At 36.6% G+C, this 21,999-nt stretch overlaps 1 protein-coding gene across 6 annotated transcripts; it reads left to right on the forward strand.

The window, feature by feature from the left end:
• Positions 1–707: 707 nt before the first annotated feature.
• On the forward strand, positions 708–21,342 carry LOC110827967 (peptidylprolyl isomerase domain and WD repeat-containing protein 1). 6 transcript variants are annotated; one of them, XM_087343614.1, is made up of 15 exons: positions 1,396–1,521; positions 3,165–3,252; positions 3,851–4,060; positions 4,304–4,406; positions 6,356–6,552; positions 7,378–7,465; positions 8,494–8,599; positions 11,024–11,242; positions 13,439–13,557; positions 14,581–14,773; positions 15,794–15,930; positions 18,142–18,239; positions 18,809–18,997; positions 19,579–19,730; positions 20,860–21,342. In XM_087343614.1, exons 3-15 carry the CDS (start codon positions 4,051–4,053, stop codon positions 21,001–21,003), a joined length of 1,755 nt encoding a protein of 584 aa, XP_087199740.1. In that variant the 5' UTR covers positions 1,396–1,521; positions 3,165–3,252; positions 3,851–4,050; the 3' UTR covers positions 21,004–21,342. The 6 variants fall into 6 exon arrangements, with proteins under 6 accessions (XP_021915867.1, XP_021915868.1, XP_021915869.1 ...); XM_022060175.2 differs by lacking the exons at positions 3,165–3,252; positions 3,851–4,060 and adding an exon at positions 708–843; XM_022060176.2 differs by lacking the exons at positions 3,165–3,252; positions 3,851–4,060 and adding an exon at positions 710–839.
• The last annotated feature ends 657 nt before the right edge of the window (positions 21,343–21,999 follow it).

The raw sequence follows: 21,999 nt of genomic DNA on the forward strand, positions 1-21,999 counted from the left end.
ATTTGAATTAATAAACTTTTAAAAATGTATTTATTACAACAATTATATGATAATTATACTGAACTGTTCATGGTTAATAAAACTAATATAGCCAGTAAAAAAACCCGTTGGTTTACATGCCATGCCACGCCGCGTACGTTACGTATCGTATACGATAAACCATAACGAATATATACATTATAATAAAACGTATTGTATAGACCATTCGATGTTTAGTACATGGTTTTAATGCTTTAAAATGGCCGCTAACGTATACGATACGTATCGTAGAAGCTCAGGAATGCAAAAGAGACATTGCGAACAATGTCTTGGAACGGAACTCGTTCATAAACCGAGAGTTGTCTGTAATTCACCACGCTCTTTGCCAGCTTACCATAACTGTCGCCAACATGTTAACATGGGCTTGGATTGAGAGGTTGCTTTGACGCGCGTTGGGTAGGTTGATTTTTGGATAAGCTTCGATCGTTTTCATAGAAGACTCTTTTATAATTTCCGTTATTATGATATTATGTTCCGTTAAATATTCTGATATTGATGTACGATAACAAACATGGTTTTCAGTGGTTTTTGCATCTTTGGTCGAATTTATTGTTTTGCGTTTTTAAAGAATTGGGGGTTTTCATTACCTGAGTTGTAGCTTCGTTTGTCGTTGGCAGCAATGTTTTCTGTTATCACTGAGATTTTATAAACTGCGCATAAAAAACTATAAATTTTGATTTCAGTTTCGTGTAAAGTATATACTGGACCAACATGAACCACAGTTAAGTTTGCCCAGAGCCTTTGACCACGATCTCAAATTCGTCAACATGTGTTGTGTAATGATCAAGAGGAAACGTTAGGCAGGTATTTCCTCCCGATTATATGTTCATTACTTCATTCGAAGAACTCTTACAGATGTTATAAATTTGCTTACAAGAACGCAAGGAGTGTAAAGTGTTCCAGATACGGACTTGGTGATATTGTGCCCTCATTTGACTTGTTATTTACTTGTTGCAGAACTACGGTACTCATTCAAATGTTTACATATTCTACTGTTTTTATTTCTTATTATAACAGTGTTGTATGCATGTATGTTAGGTCTTTACTGAATAACATAATAAGAGGGCACATAACCGCGTAACTGACACTTGAGTTTTAAAAAAAGTAGAATTTCTTCTTTCTTATTACTAAATCCACGTTCTAGAGATAGCATCACATCTGTTCTCATTTACGACTGTGTTATTGTATGGTGATAATTTTTGTAAATACCATATACACTGCTTCATCCATTATATAAATGACTAGCAATCTCAGTAGACAGAAAGGAGAGATGGAAGGAAAGTCAGAAGGCAAATTTTATATAATGTATATTGTCTGTTGTTAACAGAACTAATCATATTTTGTACCACAAAACAGGTAATTACAGTTTTATCACCATGTCTGAAAGCATGAAGAGGTCACATGATGGTGATAGTGATGATTCTTCAGATGGATGGATTGGACCTATGCCTTCAGAAGCAGAAAAACCAAAGAAGCGTAAATGTGAGTCACTGCTGAAAAATGAAAATACTTTTTTATTTTAATGACTGTAATCTTAAAACTTTGCATACCATGTAGTGTATTAGAATATAAATAAGCACACAAACAACTATTAACACTATAAAAAAGACACTATTGCCATACGCGTTTCAACCTCAAAATGTCATCATCAGTGGCTTCAGAGAAATCAATTCATTTAATTAAATGGCTCAAACCTGATTTAGAAAAGTAAATAATGAATAGGACATTTGACGAAAAGTATTTTAAGCGACACTGCACTAAATGTTGACCAGCTACGGCCACCGGACCACCAGATAAATAGCTAAGTGCAGAGTCTATTCCTATGAATAACAACATTTGGTGCAGTATCGCTTAAAATACTTTTCGTCAAATGTCCTATTCGTTATTTATTTTCTAAATCAAGTTTGAGCCATTTAATTAAATGAATTGATTTCCCTGATGATGACCTTTTGAGGTTGAAACACGTATGGCAATAGTGTCTTTTTTATAGTGTTTATAGTTGTTTGTGTGCTTATTTATATTTTAATGACTGTATTGAATTCAATTCCAATACAGGTTATACTTCATTTGCAATTATTTCATTTGTGTGTGCTTGTGAAGTAAACAGTAAATTAACAAGGTTGCCAAGGTAACTGAATGGAAAAGAAAGAGATTTTACAGTATGGGATCTGTGAAGGTGGAGTTTTATTACAAACTATTTTGTCTCATTTCACCTTGCCACTTCATACACCCAACACAGACCTTTGACTCTTCTATCATGTAAGGATAGGAACCCACTGGTGTGGCGTGTCGAGTGTTGTCGCGCGCGGCTGTTATTTGTATTGCTTTTTATAGGTGCGAAACCCACTGACGCAGCGCAGCAACACTCGACACGCCGCACATGGCTAGTCGCGCCAGTGGGTCCCTAGCCTAAGAGGTGAAACATGCTGTCGCCTGTTGCTAGTGCTTTGTGGAACTCTTTTTCACCTGTCTGCAGTACATGCCTCATCATACAGACAGTTCATTTGTTCCAAAGTTCAACAGGTTTTGTTGTTTAAATTTGCCAATCCTTCATATCCATTAGGAAGGAGGAATTCATGACATATACCTTCAGACTGGTCACACTTGCCTTTTTTGCATGGGGAATTGGCACATGTTTGTACAGACTGTGGAATACCCGCTTACCCTTTTACACATTGTGGTGCAGTGCCCATGTTATGATTCTCATCTCTCACTTTATTTTAACATGTTCCTCAGCTACCTTGGAGATGCCTGCTGTGGCATATCCATTGTTATGGCATTCATTAATGATGCAAGGCTCGTCAAGTGTCTTTGAAAGACAGTATCTTAGACTCTTTTATATTTTAATTATTCCATTTAGGGCATCAATGACGAGGCTTATATACAGCTGGGCATAGTTCTATCACTTTTTTAATGCTCAGTTTCTTTGTAATTGTTTTAATGTGTTATCCTGCATGTTGTCAGACCTGCTTACAGCAGAACATATCTATCACTTTCTGACATAATGTTAGTAATGTATTTCAATTCAATTAATATATAGTATGATAAGTAATTCTTAAGTTTTATTCTATTTACCATCATGTCCTTTACAATCTGGCATGAATGTTCTATTTTGCCATTTGCAGGAATATATTAAGTATGAAATTGGATTTTATACAGGCACAAATAGCCTTAGATGCTGACTTGCTTCTAAACCAACAAAGAAGAATGCAGGTCAGAATCATTTTGATGCTATCTAATAAATTCTTTGAAACGTGACAAACATTAAAGTGTTTTTGAACAATTGTAACAAATGAGAATTACAGTTGCAAAGAAATTAAGAGCAGGTTACATTTTTGGAATAGTTGTCACCATTTGATTCAAAATCTTTTGACTTCCCATATAACTATAACTGTAAAGATTAGGATGTATAAAAATATAAGGTGCTGAGGAGAATTTTTTATTATTAGAGTGATAAAATCAATGATCAAGGAAGATGAGGGTAGGGCATGTGTCTGAATGGGAGACACAAGAAATGCAAACAGAATTTTAGGTGGAGAGCCTGAAAGGAAAATACCACTTAGGAGATACAGGCATAGCTGGCATTATAATATTACAATTATTCATAGAATAATTGTAGGATTTGAGGTTTTCACAGAGGTGAGTCCAAAATGTGCCATTGTTTGTGAACATAGTAATGAAATTTTGGGCTCCATAAAGGCAGATAATTTCTTGCTTTGCTTCTCAAGAAGTACTCAGCTGTATGGAATTGATGTAGTTCGTTGTGACAGTATAAATTATAAGATTTGTTATATGATTTCATATATATCAGTACAGTCCCACGCCGTAGCCGCGCAGTCTGAGGCATCATGCTTCGGACCAGCGATACGGAATGCGCACTGGTTCGAGTCTCGGGGAAGAAGAAATTTTCTAATAAGCTTTCGACCAGTGTATGGGACCGGTGCCAACCCAGCATCGTGAGGAAATTGGGGAGCTACAGTGGGTAGCATAATCCGGTCAGGAAAACTAGCAATGGCTGGGGGTTCGTCGTGCTGACCACACGTCACCCTATATCTGGTTGGATGATCGTTCACCTCTGCTTAGACATGTGAATGTGAGGCCAGCAGTCACGCTAGTCTGCTTTGGCTCTCTGCAGCTGTTATGCCACGGATTTATTTATTTATTTATATCTTAGTATATTAAAATATAATTTTAACATACATTTTCTATATCTACTGAAGAACGATGAAAAGACATTTCATTGTTCATATTTTCTTTGTTACAGACTTGAAACATGAACAGCTATATTTGGATAATTTACCAAGTGCAGAATCGTATGAGAGAAGTTACATGCACCGAGATGTAATCACACATATTGTTGTTACTAAGTATGTTTTTAAATGTTAACAAGTGTATTGTTATATAAAACTGCTATGTGAATTGTTCAAAGTCTTTGAATTTCTGACACCATTCTGTGTTGTAATCGGTAACAGAGAGGTGTGAGCACTCTTTAGTAGGATATGAGGTTTTCATGGGGCTGAGTATGGTAGAAGTTTACCAACATTTCAGAGGCCCATGCTACCTCCATCATCAGGGCATTGAGTAAGCCATATGCATGGACACAGTTTAAGTTGTGGAAGACTGACAGGCAAGGAAAGCCTTGGCCCTCTTTTGTAGGAAGTATCAGGAGGATGGAAAAAGTAACATAATGCGGTGTTTCATAATTTGTAATCTTGAACAGAATTAGGGTAATCAAATTGGGGAGGCTAAGATGGGTGTGACATAGTAAAAAGAAATTAAAAATACATAGAATATTTTGTGTGGAAAACTGGCTTCTGATAGGATCCAGTGATATGTTGTTGTGAACACAGTAATTAATCTTCAGGTTCCATGGAAGACAAGAAGTTTCTTGGCCAGCTGAGCAGCTATCAGTTCCTCAAGAAGTTCTCTGCGCCATGATGTTACTAATGTTGCAAGTTTTAAAAAAAAATCCTAGGCTATCTGAACATGTAAAGATTAAATTACAGTATACAAACTTATAATTTTACCTGTTTTTGAATGGGTGTAATCTTGGTCTCTTGCCTTCAGCAAAAAATATAGATTTAGGTTGTCTGAGAACAGGGTTCTGAAGTGAATATTTAGACACACAAGGGATGAAGAGGCAGGAGACTGGAGAAAATTGCATAAAATTTTACTATTTACCAGATAATATTAGCATAAAATGAAGATGTATTTGGCATGACATATAGCATGAATTGTGGTCTGGATTGATCAGAGCCTTCAGGTTCCATAAAAGGTTGGTAATTTCCTGACCATCTGGGTGACTTTCTGCTTCTCAAGAAAAATTCTGCTAAATGAAGTTAATTAATTACTAGATTGGTAATTAAGTTCATTTATTGATGTCAGTAGTTGATGGTGCAACAGACAAATTGTCTGATATGTGATCTACATGATGTTGACCAAAGTAGGCACTTGGGCTGTGATGCATTTACTTTAACTCTTGCTGTGAGAACAGTATTGTATGCATATGTTATATATGAATACTGTTGTAACAAAAAGAATTGCTTTTAGCACTTCCACCGACCTTCACTCTCTATTGGTAAACAAATTTTCAGAAAGCAGCCAATTAATTTCCACCATGATGCAGTAAAGACAGGTATTTTGTCGGACTATAAAACTGAAAAGATTAAATATTACGTATGTCTTTTTCTTTCAAAGACTTTTCTGAAGTTATATGTTTGGAGCACAGCGCTATACGGAAGCGAAACATGGTCAGTGGGAAAGCCAGAAAGAAGATGGATAGAAGCATTTGAAATGTGGTGCTATAAAAGGATGCTGAAAATTAAGTGGACCGATAAAGTACGAAATGAGCTGGTCTTAGACAGGATAGGTGAAGGAAGAGGTCTATGGAAAAATCTTACGAGAAGAAGAGATAGGATGGTGGACACATTCTGAGGCACCCAGGATTAGTTAATTTGGTAATGGAAGGAACAGTTGAAGGGAAAAATTGTAGGGGGAGACAAAGATTGGAATATGTGACGCAGATTTTTGAGGATGTGGGTTGAAAAAAATATGTGGAAATGAAGAGATTGGCGCAAGATAGGCAAAAATGGGGGACCACATCAAACCAGTCGAAAGACTGATGACAAACAAAAAAAATATCTTTTTCAATTGCAGCACATTTTGAATCCCCCCCCCCACACACACACACGCACACACTCGCTGTCTCTACTATCTTTCTTGCTGTATGACCACATGTTACTATTTGCACTTAAAATTGTTAATAAATGACTCATCACTTTGTGTAATGTGCCATCTTATTATTTTTCACCTACAGAACTGACTTCATAATCACAGGTAGTTGTGATGGTCACATAAAATTCTGGAAGAAGCTACAGGAGCTGATAGAATTTGTGAAACACTTCCGTAGCCATCTTGGACCAATACAAGATCTAGCAGCCAACTCAGGTGGATCATTACTTTGCTCAGTCTCCAGTGACAAATCACTTAAAATATTTGATATCATCAATTTTGGTAAGTTTGTTTTCATGTAAAATGTATACTCTACTGGGATGTAAAACCTGTAAAAATTCTATTTTTTGTAAGTTTGCTTGCATGCAAAATTTATGATGGAATTCAAAACCTTGAAAAGTCCCAACTGTTGGTCATGTTGCTACTCATAAATTCCTGAAGTCCTCAGATTGGTGAGAGTACAGATCTTGTAATTTCTTTTGCATTATGTTTGTCTTTCGTTAGCAGCTGGATAGAACTTGACACCCATTGTTCTTCACCATGCTTCAGTCCATATGATCAAGACTGCCACGAGCTATAAATTAACAATTACACAATTCAGTGAATCACTCCTATATAGCTGGTGCAAGTTCTGTTTACTACTGGAGAAAAGGCAAACTTATAGGTTATGTTGATTGCCTGCTTACCCAGTTGTGCTGTAATAATAAGAAATTCATGATATTGCAGATGAATATGTATAAAATATGTCTAGCAATTCTGTTATTCAGCTCTTTCAGTGATAGGAACATACCACAGGTGATGATGTGAGTATGTGATGCTTCAGTATAAATAATATTGTAAATACACAGTAACGTAAACACGTTTTCATCATCTGATGATTTTATACATGTAACTGTGTGTGAGAAAACTTATTCTGTACAGTTCACTGAATATTGAAGGTAGTAACAAAGTGCTGTATCCTCATGGTAGTCTTATCCATTCTAATTGAGGGTTTTATTTTAACAGTCTGATAATTGACATTATTTAGAGACCTTATGACATTGCTGAAACAAATGCTTCACATAATAAACACGTTGATTTTTATTATAGTTTCTGAATATGTTTCAGATATGATAAATATGATGAAACTGGAGTATGTACCAGTTTGCTGTGAATGGATCCATTGTCCAGGAGATGCAATTGCAGCCTTAGCAGTGTGAGTTTGTACTGTATTGTAGTCTAGGCGCCGAAAGACTGTGCACCTAAATCTCTTTCCTCAAAGGATCCTAAATTAATGTATGGTTTACAAGGACACTGTGACAGCATTTATTACCACAGCTGCTTGCACACGTGTATTCATTTTTACATTGTTTTTCCACATAATCACCTCTCCCGTTGAAGCTTGGTCCACTGCCCATAATTAGATCATAACTACAGTATCTGAATAAAAATTTCCTTGGATATTTTCCATCGTCTAAGAAATAAAATAGAAAAACGACGTTTCGGAGATGGGGCTCTATCTCCGTCTTCAGGTACCTACTCAGTTGGGCCCAATAAATAGAGCTAATCCCTATCTCCGGACGAAAATAGCCAAGGAAACTTTTATTCAAATGACTCACCATCGTCACTAACTTTTAGATTTGATATACCACAGTATCACCATTTACAAACCACTGCCCTGATAAATGTTGTTTGAGGAGCCCAAAGAGATGAAAGTCTGTGGGTGCCAAGTTCAAACTTTGTGCAGGATGCTACATCACCTCTGTATTCCCATCTGCATATCTGGAACTATAGTTGAGTCTACCTGACTGTGTATGGTTTTGCATTGCCATGGACCATGATCACACCATCTAATATATTTCCTTGACTTATAATGGCAGTAAGCTCATGGCAAATTTGCGTTGACGTGTTAACCCTTTGCATACAGAAAACAATCACCCTTCTCATCTCTATATTTGTGCTTCTTACTGGTTTTGCTGCCATTTTGTTTTGGATGTCATGTGTGCTTGCGTAGAACAGGCACACTTCTGAGCTATTTTGAGATAGAGGTAAAGTTCAGTTTGAACTTTTATGTGAAGTAGGATACTTAATTTTCTGTGTTTTACTTGATGTCATCAGTGTGTCTTGTTTTGATGGTTTATTTAATAATGTTGCTTATCTATTGAAATTTTATTGTAGTATTGACAGTATTGGTAATGGAAGACTTTATGTAATCAGTTTGATTCATTTTGATTTCCTAAATAGATCTGATGCAGATACAAACAAGGTGTATGTATATGATGGACATGGAACAAATACCCACCTGCATATCTTTGAGAAACTTCATACAAAACCAGTGGTTATTATTAAGGTAAATGAGAATTTGGTTTGAAAGTATACAGATATTGACTGTCTTATTATTTTTTTATATGAATGTCTAGATTATATCTTACAACTCCAGTGGAACAGTGTAAAATGTAAATAAACATAGTAACCTGCAGTGCATGACCTCAGAGAACTAAGAAGTATCTTGATTTTTGCTTTCCTGAACGTATGTTGCATGTTCATCGTAGAATTATCTCAAACTCTGATATTCTGTTAGTAGAGTAATAAATCACGGTATAGCAGTTAAGGCTCCTCTGCATATTTGGAAGATTTTATTAGGAGTAAGTAAGGAAGGGGTGAAGTATTGTGTTACTCCAGTTCAAAAGCCATCAATTCCAAGTACAGACAGCCTGGGTTGTCCGGTTAGTGCATAAACTGCATGTATTGTTTGGTGTATATAAACTGCTGTAGAGTTATTACAAACAGCTTGGAGCCAGGTATGTAATATCTTCAATATTGGTAGTGACAGTGATAGTCAAAATGACAGTGAGGTCAGCACTTCTGGTGAAGTTTCAGACTGAAGAGGTCTTACATCCGTCAGAGAATGAACAGGTAAATGTGTATTGCATTGATTGTATTCATACAGTTCAACCTACGAGGTCTGTCCAAAAATGATTCGACTATATTTTTTCCCGCGATAAGTAATGGCGAAAGGGTGGGGAAGCTGAGCGTAGTGGTAGAAGGGACTTTCATGCGCATGCGTGATTTTTTGCTTCCTCGCAGCACCACCGGATGTGTCCGTCACTGCCAGATAGCTAAGTGGTGTAACACGTGTTTGTTGCATTCTCGTATAGCTCAAGATGACGGAACGCTTGGAGCAGTGATACTGCGTCAAGTTTTGTTAGAAACTTGGGGATACACAAGCGGAAACGATCAGCAAAATTCAGCAGGCTTTCGGCGATGATGCAATGGGGTTACTCAAATTAAAGAGTGGTTCAACCGCTTTAAAAATGGCCGCATGTCGGCGGACAGTGACCAGCATTCCGGGAGACCATCAATGAGCTGAAATTCTGATGTCATTGACAAAGTGCGGACATTGATCATGGAGGACCGTCGTTTGACCGTCCGGGAAATTGCTGATGAGGTTGGGATCAGCAGAGGTTCCGCAAACACGATTTTAACTGAGGATTTGGGCATGCAAAGAGTGGCGGCAAACTTTGTGCCCAAGCTGCTTTCACCGGAGCAGAAAGAACTCCACCTTGAGGTCGCGCAGGACATGCTGGAGTGCGCCAACAGGGATCCTGAGTTCCTGAAGACTGTGATCACTGATGACGAGTTGTGGGTGTACGGATATGACCCGGAAACCAAGGTCCAGTCGTCACAATGGAAACATCCAACATCCCCGAGGCCCAAAAAACCACGATGGGTTCGGAGCAATGTGAAGGTGATACTGACTGTTTTTTTTTTTTTTTTGATTACTGGGGTGTTGTGCATCATGAGTATGCGCCACTAGGCCAAACTGTCAATAAGGAGTACTACCAAGAAGTCCTCCGTCATCTTCGTGATGCAGTTTGGCGCAAGAGACCAGAGCTGTGGGACGCACGCAACTGGCAGCTGCACCATGACAATGCCCCAGCTCATTCATCACATCTGATCCAGGGTTTCCTGGCCAAGCATGGCATTCCGCAGGTTTGCCAGGCTCCCTACTCTCCTGACATGGCTCGTTGTGATTTCTGGCTGTTCCTGAGAATGAAGACACTGCTAAAAGGCTCCTGTTTTGACAGCCGCGAGGACATCATACAGAATGCGACAGCGCAGCTGCACACCATTCCAAAACAAGCCTTCCAGAATTGCTTCCAGCAATGGAAGTACCGCTGGGCTAAGTGTGTCGAGTCACAAGGGGCCTACTTTGAAGGGGGTTAGGTATTGTAACCCCCCAGATACAGAACTTTGTTTTCCTGGTCCAAGGTCGGATACTTTTTGGGCAGACCTCGTATAGTCAACCTTGTCACACTCATCCTTCATCACCCTACTTTTTCCAGAGACTCACTTACCAGTCCTGCACAGTAGTTGAGAAAGTGGAAGTAAAATGAATTAATAAACAAACAAGTGAGTGGGTTGTTGAACCATTTGAGTAAGTTAAACTTAGGTACATTTTTGTTATAGTATGTAAAATTATAGAATGCTTCTGTTGTGTCCTTGGTATGAATATGAAATTCTGAAGCAGACATGGCGATGGAAAAGACTGGAAAGATAGTCTTTGTGTTCCCCAGTCAGTCACAACCTGGGAATCGTAAATTGTTTATGATAAGTTTAGAATTCCACATCTGACAAGGTTGGTAGAGGGTACTGAAATCTGTAAGTATTGATAGGTTTGGCTTTTTCTGTGTAAGTTTTACTTAAAATTTCTTGTTATATGCAGAATTTTGATATAGTGATCTTATGCTTTGTTTTCTATATGTTTTTACAGTACAATCCTGTGTTTGAGGTGGCGCTGTCTGTTGATCGGGCTGGTATACTGGAATATTGGACAGGACCAAAAACTGAATATAAGTTTCCCAGATGTGTGTTGTTTGAGTCAAAACTTGACACTGATCTGTTTGAGTTTGCCAAAAGTAAAACATTTCCTACTGGGCTAAGTTTCTCACCAAATGGAACAAAATTTGCAACGCTCTCAGGTGATAGAAAGGTAGTTTATAGTTTAAAAATTTATCTTGCTTTGACATAAGGAAGAATCACGTTTTCTTTATATCTTGTGTAATTTTTCAGTGAGCTTTACATAACTGTGAGTGCATTGTATTTAATAGATGCCTAGGTAAGTGGTGTGAATATATTTCATGTGCTTGCTGTCAGTTCTGTATGGTATTTAAGCATGACTGCTTTCATACTTTGCTGTTTAATTTGGATCAGTAGTGAGTGTGCCAGTTGGCCAAGTGGTCCAGATTATATGAAATACAATTAATTTGTGGTATTTCACAGATTGCATTGAAGGAAGCAAAAAAATGGAAAGCATTATTTAGATCAGGGGTTCTCAACCTTTTTCACTGACGTACCACTAATTCTAATTTAACACATTAAATGAACCATTAACCAAATGCGTTCAGGGAAAACTATTTTTAATGTTAATATTAACTTTTGATTTTCTTACTTAGTTCTCGTACCAATCAACATTGACTCACATACCACCAGTGGTACGTGTACCATATGTTGAGAAATGCTGATTTAGAGGATATGCCAAGATTGTTGGCAGTAGTGAGAGATAGACGTTTTTAAAGATAGCTGATAAGGAGTGGTTTTCAGGTTTTATGAAATGTCATTCTAAATTGAGTATGCAGCAGACAGAACCCGCATTTTTAGTTAGAGCCTCTAGGTTAAGTAAGGTTGTTCACAAGTGTGTGTGTGTGTTGGTTGTTGTTGTTTTTTGTTTTTGTTTTTGTTAATTATTATTATTATTAATGTTTGCCTGAGCATCTTGTTGATGAAAACAGAATTTTAGCTTCAGGAATATTCAGCATGTTGAAACATGTATAAAGTGAAGCTTTAACAGCGACTGAAGTTGATGAAAGACTCCCAGGTTACAAGCCGTGTCAGGTGGCTGAATGGTGAGTAAACCATATCTTCTGCCTAATATATGGTTTATTCACCATTCAGCCACTTGACGTGGCTTGTAACCCAAGAGTCTTTCATCAGTGTTGAAACGTGTTATACAGTTGCACACAAAAAACATAATAGCCCAAGAAGGAAAACATCAAGTTGAAGCAATCACATTTTGTGAAAAATAGCAAAATGTGACAGACGGGTGTTATGCAGTGAGTGTCATTGGATTGTGTGTCACTCCAGTGTGCTTATTTATCCTAGAACAGAATGAAGAATAGGCAGAAGGAGGGGTGTTCCTGTTATTAGTCAGCTGCAATTGAAGTTGCATGTTGTTTCGATCTCATTGCACTCATAGAGTGCAGCCCCTTGATGTGTCATTCTTCAAACATTTTAGCATATACATTGGTTTCTGCATTTGCAACAAAATTTAAAAAGAAAACTGGGCAGTAAATGTTACTCTGGGCCAACCATTTTTTCATAGTCAATAGGGTTTACCCTTTGCTTCACAAAAACTGGTTTTTGGTGTGACTTGACATTGTAATAGTATATACTTTTCCATCAAATTTTGATCCTGAAATAAGAGTTCGGTTTCAGGATGTGTAGGTAGATAGTCTGTTCCATATATTCAACCAAGCAGTCATGTCCAGTGTATAGCATGACAAGTATTTAACATGTAATAATTTTAAATACAACAAAATTCTGTGACGATGATTTTCTGAAAAATATGCCATGTATAGTATGTGAGGTTAGTCGTGAAACTGGTCATGCAGGTTAGTGATGATAAGGGGGAATATACGGCCATGTAGACTTAGCTGTCAGTGGCGTCTCACACTTGTGCTGTGGGATGTTTTAGCATGTCCCAGGCCAGTTTCAACACTCACCTCATGTATGGCAGAGTAATATTAAAATGTATTATAAAGAAATAGGATGTGTGAGTGTTGGCTGGATTCAACTAGCACAGAATAGGATCTGGTAGTGGGCTGTTATGAACACAACCTTCAGGTTCCTTGAAAGATGGGGAATTTCTTGATCAGCTGAGCAACTGAAGAAAGACTGTTTTGCATGAAGTTACTTAATAAAATAAATGAGGATAGAATCATGAAAATTGCAGAGTATTAAACAATGGAGCATTTCCAAATAAATGTCAGTATTGAATATAATGCACCATCATTAGAATTATTTAGTGTTATATCACTGTTAAGTTTTCAAAGCTTCAAAGAAGCATGAAAATGTTGAAATTTAAGTAATGGACTTGTTGACTCAGTTAATTGAATTTTTTATGTTACAGGTTAGGGTGTTCAATTTTCAGACTGGAAAATTAAGTAGAGTGTTTGATGAATCTCTGCAGAGATTTTCTGAGCTTCAGCAAGTCACATTACAGTTGCCTAATATGGAATTTGGAAGGAGGTAAGCAAATGGAGGAGATCAATGCACAAGATTCAGTCTGTTCTTGTATTGCAGAATCTTCACAAAAGAGCTGCTTAAACCTGATGAATTAGCATATGTTACAAATAGTAATATGGATCATGCTTGGAGATTGTACATATTATATTCTTCCACCTCGCCTGCTTTGCTGATTAACCACATAACTTCCACAACCCCATCCATATGTATTGATTATGGCTTCCTGTAATGATTTGTGTGTTGCCCATTCCATCCGTTTCATTAATGCTCTACAGTAATTAGTGTTAGACTACATCTTACCCCTGTTTCAGCTTCCTCTGTTTTATTATTTATTGCTTTCCTTGTTGGACCTACTACTACTGAAAAATATTTGCTTGCCTTTGTTAGAAGGACTAGTAGCATGACCAGTATATTCTACAGTCTGCGGTGTGGTAGGCCTGCAGGTCTCAACTTTACAAAGTGTCCATTAATTTCCATATCATACTTTAGTTAAACTAAATTAAAAATTGTTATAGACATATTTAATTTAAATTTTAGTACTAGCATATTTCTTAGCCTTTCACATTTAGTTTAAATTTTATGGTGCAATTTTCTTTGTATTTCTTTCTCTTGAATTTAGTTGGTACAGTGTTATTTAACCCAATGAATTTAGTTAACAAAAATGTTGGAAAAATGTATGCTCATCTTTTTGTTCAAGTGTGTGTTTTAAATGTGTTTTGTAAGTAATATAAATGCAATAAAGTTTTGGGACAGTGGGGAAACAGGGTGAATCTATAACAAGAAAAAGCAAAAAAATACTTTACTTTTTACAAATAAATAATTTATTCCATGAAAATGTACTTCATCTATTTATTTACTTTCATGCCATTATTTTCTATAAATCATGTTCTATCATGATTAGAAAGGTTCCGTAGTTAAAGGACTTTTGAAATATTTATGTGTCTTTTTGAGAAATAATTTTATATTGTCTCTTGCTGCAGTATTCCTACAGTAATTGTGTGACTTATTTAATCCAATTGTGTCCAGGATGGCTGCAGAGCGTGACCTTGAAAAATCTGAGGCCGTTAATCTTGGAAATATAATCTTTGATGAGAGTGGTTATTTTGTGTTGTATACCACCATGTTGGGTATAAAAGTGGTTAACTTATATACCAACAGATGTGTGAAAATTATTGGAAAACCTGAAAACTTGAGGCCTCTGAAATTGGCTTTATATCAGGTAAGTGTGAATATATTTTACATGTTGTGTTCATTGTGCATTCAACCCACCCACAGAGTAACTTGTATTTTCAAGTATGAACAAATTCTTACATTGTTATGTTTTTGGTACTTTCTCAATGAAAATTTGAAAAAATGTGCATGTTAGCTTTCTCCTGTTTGTCTGTCTAATGCAACAACACAAGAACTGGTGAATATTAAGAACAACTGCACACTTTCTGTACATGTTATAAGCATAATGCACACATGGCTCTGAATATTTATCAGATTGAAAAATGTTTTTCTTTCTTTCAATACACTCTTTATGTATTTGTATGGGCTTAAAAGTAATTACACTAATTTTTTGTTGTTACACAAGTTTCTCTTGAAGAAAAACTTTATTCTGTGCCTTTTTAAAAACATTCTTCCATAATTAATTTAGATAAATGAAATAAAGATAGATATTTCTAGGTATGTTGCTATTACAACCACACTGAAACACTGTGCAAGTTTGAACTAAGAAATTTATTTGCTGTTGGTTGCTTAAATCTGATGTTTCCTTTTAACAATTTTATGTTTTTACAAGTTTATTTTTTTCATAAGTGTGCTTTATACTTTCAGAGTGAATTTTATATTTAAATTACAATAATATCATGATAGTAGTGCTTGTAATGCTTTATTTATCTTTTTGAGATATCTGTTTAAAATTTTGGCTGAGAAATTCGTTGTCCTGGCTGTGACATCTTCAAAGTAACTAATTCCAAGCTACTGAGTCTTTCATGAAAAATGCTGGTCACTCATCTGGTCAAGCAATTCCTGCAGCTTAATTACAAGTACCATGTTCACAAAAGTCCACCATTGGAGATCCTTAACATTCGTAGTAATCTTTGATTTCACATTTCATGCAGTGTAACTTCTGCAGTTCATACTGTGTCTTTGAATAAACAATCATAGATAATCAGGTGAATACAATGTATTACCTTTTTCCAGATGTTGAGAGAGTGTCATTATTCATAAGCAGTAATTTTGAAATCATTCTCAGGGGCGTGCAAGGAAGTCTAAGGCAGCAGTTACAGTGGAAATGGAAGCTTCAGAAAATCCGACTTTAGATTCTGTACACTCAGATCCCACACTTTTCTGCACTGCATTCAAGAAGAACAGGTTCTATATGTTTACAAGGTATATCTGCTATTTCTATTGTTGCAGTCTAATTTTTATTATATTGCGAATTTATTTGTGATCCCTGTTTCAACTGCATCATGGGTAATTACAAACTTAACTGAATTCTTCTGCTTATCTCCCCTGCAGTCATTTTCATTCACTCCAAAAGTATATAAAGTTATTCACTTCTTGCACCACTACATCATGAATGTATCCTGTAAATACAGGTAAACCTCAATTTGCGCCGGTTCAGAATAACACCGCTTTTGAAACCATCAAGTCAAAAAGTGGGGGGGGGGGAAATACTATTATTTATAACGTTTTAGAATGTTTCTCGTACTGATTCTTATACTAAATCGTAATTCTTACATCGCTGATTTTTGATAAAAATTATAAATACAGTCACCTCTGCACTCATTGCTAAGTAGTTGCGAGATAATCTCCTAAAAATCCGCCAACATTGCGCAACAGTCACGTGAGCATTGGTCACTCTTCACGGTGAGTCATTTGCATTCAGCCTGATAAGGGAGTAAGGAAAAATGCGCTCAGTTCGCTTCTTGTTGACACATTGAATGTGCTGAAAACTGTGTGCTAAACGTGTTTGTGTTGGTCGACCACTATTCTGCACTAGCAGCCGGCGTAGCTCAGTCAGTATAGTGACTGGCTACGGACTGGGCGACCGGGGTTCGATCCCCGACAGATGCAAAGGATTTTTCCTCTAGCCTCTGGGGCCCACCCAGCCTCCTATCCAATGGGTACCAGGGTCCTTTCCCGGGGGTAAAGCCGGCCGGGGCGTGATGCTGACCACTCACTCCCATCTAGTGCCGAGGTCAAGAATGAGTAGGAGCTATACCTCCACTCCCCCCAAGCGCCTACATGGCTTATAGTGGAACAGCTTTACTTTTACTTTTTTTTAGAAGAGCCACCATGTCTGGTAAGAGAAGTGAATGTGTTGGTAAAAAGTTGCATAGGTCTATTGCCTTAGAAGATAAAATGGACGTAATTCGTAGAATAGAAGGTGATGATACCCATCGTAATGTGTGCAGAAGTATGAAGTTGCCTCCATCCACTGTAACTACCATAAGGAAAAATTCATATAAAATAAAACAGTCATTGCAACAGGCTACGAGAGTAAGTGCAATGCAAGTGAGTTATAGCTGAAGTAAACTTTTAGAAAGAATGGAGAAATTAGTGTTGCTATTGGTGGATGACATGAATCGAAAAAACAAACCCTTGACTGATACTGCTATCACAGATAAGTCAATTTTTTAGGAGCTTAAGTCGTCAATGTTTGGGTGCTGGGAACGCATGTCATTGACTTCCCATTGATTTACATTATAAAAAGAGTTTCAATTTAGGCCAGTTCATCCAGGAACGCATCCCTGGTGTAAATCAAGGTTTACCTGTATTGAATACAGTGTAATCTTTGGTACCTGCTGTTTTATTCATAGTAATATGTAATTCATAAGATTATTCTGTGTTCCATTTATTTTTAAATACAAGTAGCTGGACAACATCACACAAGGTATTCACACAGCATTGAGCAGCTTTGGAAGAGATAGAATGGTGGGACATTCTCAGGCACCCAGGATTGGTTAATTTGGTAATGGAAGGAACAGTTGACGGGAAGAATTGTAGGGGGGAGACAAAGATTGGAATATGTGATGCAGATTTTTGAGGATGTAGGATGTAAAAAATATGTGGAAATGAAGAGATTGGCGCAAGATAGGCAAAAATGGAGGACCGCATCAAACCAGTCGGAAGACTGATGACAAAAACAACAACATGTTTGAACTAAAAATGGTGGTAGAAAAAATGAGAAACATTAAATCACCAAGTTTTCATTAATTAACTGTGGAAATGGTATTTGGTGTACAGTAATTTATATAGAGTTCTGAGAAAGGTGGAGATTTCTAATAACTTATATGATGATGAGAAAGAAGCAATAATAGTTTCTGTATTTCAAATTGGAAAGTTTCTCAAAGCAGTAACTAGCTGTAATAGGGGTTTTATTTCTGTAACTGATGTGGAATGCTGAAAGTTGATGCAGCAGTGTTTAAAGTGTCCAGTTGTCTAAGGTGAACAAAGCTGTGATTGTTTAGTACTGCATGGGGTTGTTTATTTAGTTAATGTCATTGTCACACCTTTCTATTTTGACACCAAAGAAATCATGAATAAACTTTCTGTTTATTGAATCTTTACTGATGTGTACTGTAATTCTTATTTAAGACGAGAACCTGAGGATACCAAGAGCCATGATGCAGAACGAGATATCTTCAATGAGAAACCATCAAAGGAAGACATAATTTCTGCAACAGAAGCTTCAGGTTGTTATGGCCTTGTTTTTGTATATTATGTGAAACCTGTATATATAGTCATACCGCGTGTATACTGCCATCTTCGCATTGTATCCATGAAATCCTTGGAACAGAAATTTCCTTTGTAGTTTCACCAGTTTTTACCACATCTCACTTCTCTGCAGTTAGTAGTAAGGAATAATGCTGAATCTCCTGTGGGAAAAAAGTTACCATTGTACAAATAAAAATCAAAAACTCTTTGAAAACTTCAACAAACCAAACTTTATACCTTTATTCAAATAAATTTAAAGTACATAATTAGTCATTATGTCATCCATCCAAGTGTCCAGGGTTAAATTACAGTGGCTTTGAAAGCTGAAATTTGTGGAATTTAAGTATTCTTTCAGCAGTTTGATAGAGTTAAAATTATTCTAAAAAAGTTGGGTCTTTAAGAGACCTGTACAAGAAATACAATTTTTGACTGTGGTTGTCTTCTTATTCTACCTGTAACCTGTGTGAAAATGCATATACTGGGCAGTAATTTTTAAATAAACATTGAAAGCATAACGTTTGTTTGATACGTATTCTCTTATGTACAGGTGTTCAGCGTTTATATGACAGTGCAATTATCCATACAGCACTGGGTGACATTCATCTGAAGTTGTTTGCAAAAGAGTGTCCTAGGACTGTCGAGAACTTCTGTGTGCATAGTAAAAATGGTTACTACAATGGTCATATATTCCATCGAGTCATCAAAGGATTTATGGTTCAAACTGGAGACCCTACAGGTTAAATATATAGTACTTTTCTGATTAATTTGTTTAAAACATTTAATTTTGTCCTGCTAATGTTAATGAAATGTACAAAGACATAAGTTAATTTATGAAGCTGCATGATTGTTTTTTTTGTTAAAGTTGTATTTTATTGATAACTGTCTAATTCCATGTAGGAGAGTTCTTGAGAATCTATAAGTTGCTTAACTGGTTATGAATTTCCCTGCAGATGAATTCAGTATATATATACCTGGCCTGATAAGCTTCGGTATTATCCTCCTGTCTGGCTGTCTCTCCCAAGTGATCCCTTCAGGGTTTGTTACTAAAATTTTCTGCAGATAAATGCTGAGATAGAGCCTTACAATAGGCCACTGTATCTTCCTTCCTAGTAATCAATCACAGTCATCCTACCATTTATGCTGTATAATTAGTTGACTCAAGAATGAATTGACTGAATGTTATGTCTGAGAACCAAGATGTAATGTTTACAAAATAAGTTACAACTTTGTGGTGCTAATGTGGAGTCTTAACATTCACATTTTTTGCCCATCATACATTTATTGAATCCTGATTTTTTTTCTTTCTTTCTGAAATAGGGACAGGCACTGGAGGAGAGAGCATCTGGGGTGGAGAATTTGAAGATGAATTCCACTCAAACCTTAGACATGATCGACCATACACTGTAAGCATGGCAAATGCAGGTGTCAATACAAATGGTAGCCAGTTTTTCATCACCCTTATACCAACAGTGAGTAATGTTGTCTACTGTGTAAGATTTGAGGTTCTCACAGCGGTGAGTATGAAGATTTCTGTCTTCTGGGTTGTTGCGCCGTGTAGTCTGGTCGATGTTTACCAATGTTTCAGAGGTCATACTGCCTCCGTCATCAGGGCGATGAGTATGCAAGAACACAGAAGACAGAAATCTTCAATGTTGTGTACTATTATCAACACCATAATAATCAACCTTGTGTTTAGGCCTTTCTTCAGTCATTCTGACTCCACTGTTTCCATCTGTGAGAAAGAACATACAGGCATACCTCGTTTTATTGCGTTTTGGAGATATTGCGTTTTTTACAGATTGAAGGTTTGTGGCAACCCTGCGTCGAGCAAGTCTATCGGCACCATTTTTCCAACAGCATGTGGTCACTTCGTGTCTCTGTGTCACATTTTGATAATTCTCGCATTGTTTTTTTAGACATAATGCTATTGCACACTTAATAGACTACAGTATAGTGTAAACATAACTTTTATACGCACTGGGAAACGAAAAAATTCATGTGACTCACTTTATTGCAGTGGTCTGGAACCGAACCCGCAATATCTCCGAGGTATGCCTGTATGTGGACTTATAAGATTTGATTTCAGAGACCTATCTCCTGGTTATTTTGTAGACTTGTGTTTTGGAGGTGCCTGGTAAAATTATTTGCTAGATTTCAATGTCATGGCTGAGATTTTTGTAGTTACCTTATTCTGTCCAGGCAAGGCAAATGGTGGGATAGGACCTTTAAATAGGCCATGGCAACCTGCTTCCTTATTCTCTCATCTCATTCAAAGTTCACGCAGTGGCATTTAATAACGTAAGAATGTATCATTCTAATGGATGTGTAGATGTGTAATAATGATCTTGGATACAGTACAAAGACAGCAAATGAGTGTGTAAGGGGTGGGAAGGGTAGTAGAGCTTGGACACATTCATGATTTGATGTGCTGTAATTTATTATGTATAAAATACAGGTATTCAATTTAAAGTTGTGTTAATATGAAAATTTATTAATTTTAACATTCATTAAAGTTGGTATAATTGATCGTGTGTTTAATAAATTGACAAATTACATCTGTAAATTGACTCATTAATTTTTATTTGTGTGTCTTTTCAGCCATGGTTGGACAACAAGCATACAGTATTTGGACGAGTTGTAAAGGGAATGGAAGTAGTGCAGAATATTAGTACAACAAAAACAAATCCAAAGACAGATAAACCATATGATGACATTCAGATTGTTAGCATAAGCTTAAAGTAAATGTTAATAGAAATAAAACATGAAGTTTAGAATTAATTCCATCAAAATATTTAGCAGAATATACTCATATTATCCATATCTGAAATGGAGATCTAAAACAGTGCCAAACTGCAAGAGTAATTGAATGGCATTAATATTTACCCATCTCACAAGTTAGTATTAAAATGTACTGACATGAGTTGACGCCCAATGTAAAGCATTTTATACCACATTTTACAAAATCCAATAAGTGAATGTAATTCTGATGTCTGTAATTGAATTAGGGGTCAAGCAGATGGACAGGCATGGTTTCTTTGAAAATGATAGAGTCAATAAATGAAAGTAATTTAAGAATTAAAATTGATCTTTTGTCATCACATCCTTTTTATTCCCCATCTAGTGATCGCAGTGTGAATATGTTCCCTGAAATAGAGTTAATTTTATATTAATTTGTGTGTAAACAATGTGCTTATAATTTAAAAAATCATATTGATATTATTTTGTTGAAGCCAGGTTTCAAGTAGGTAATTTCCAATGTAACGGAAAGTCTTAAGAGGTAAGTGAGAACTGTAGTGATAAGATATTGCCATTATAAAACAATTATTGATAAATTTCAGAGTAACAGGTATACTCTCTACAGTAACAATGTTCTGGTTAATGTAAAAGGATGTTGACCAGATGCAAATAAAGTGACTAGGTTTGTGATAAATACTTTAATTTGTGAAAGTAGTCCTAGGAGTGGGGCATGCCATAGCTCAGGCAGCTAACCACTGGTTTCTTATTGCAGAAATACAGCTTCATTTCTGGGTGACTGGTGGACAAAGTGGCACTAGAACAGATTTATCTCCAAGTTCTTTGGTTACCCCTGCTAATCATCATTCCATTATTGCTGCATATTCATTTATCACTGAGGTGTGTTCCCCTGACTAAGCTGCATACCCTCAGTTCTAAGTCGTGGGCTTCAGCTCTGATGTGGCACGTGGCTGGTCGCAGAGCAAAGATGATTTAGGTTTTAAT

The sequence above is a fragment of the Zootermopsis nevadensis genome, unplaced genomic scaffold, assembly GCF_977971745.1.
Source record: "Zootermopsis nevadensis isolate Lab colony 2312 unplaced genomic scaffold, Znev_1.0 Znev_ptg000006l, whole genome shotgun sequence".
Lineage (NCBI taxonomy): Eukaryota > Metazoa > Arthropoda > Insecta > Blattodea > Termopsidae > Zootermopsis > Zootermopsis nevadensis.

Coding starts and splice junctions, on each gene's coding strand:
- LOC110827967 (XM_022060175.2), top strand. CDS start 1,416: ATGTCTGAAAGCATGAAGAGGTCACATGATGGTGATAGTGATGATTCT. Junction 7,466..8,493: donor GCAATTGCAGCCTTAGCAGT/GTGAGTTTGTAC, acceptor TTTCCTAAATAG/ATCTGATGCAGATACAAACA. Junction 19,731..20,859: donor TCATCACCCTTATACCAACA/GTGAGTAATGTT, acceptor GTGTCTTTTCAG/CCATGGTTGGACAACAAGCA.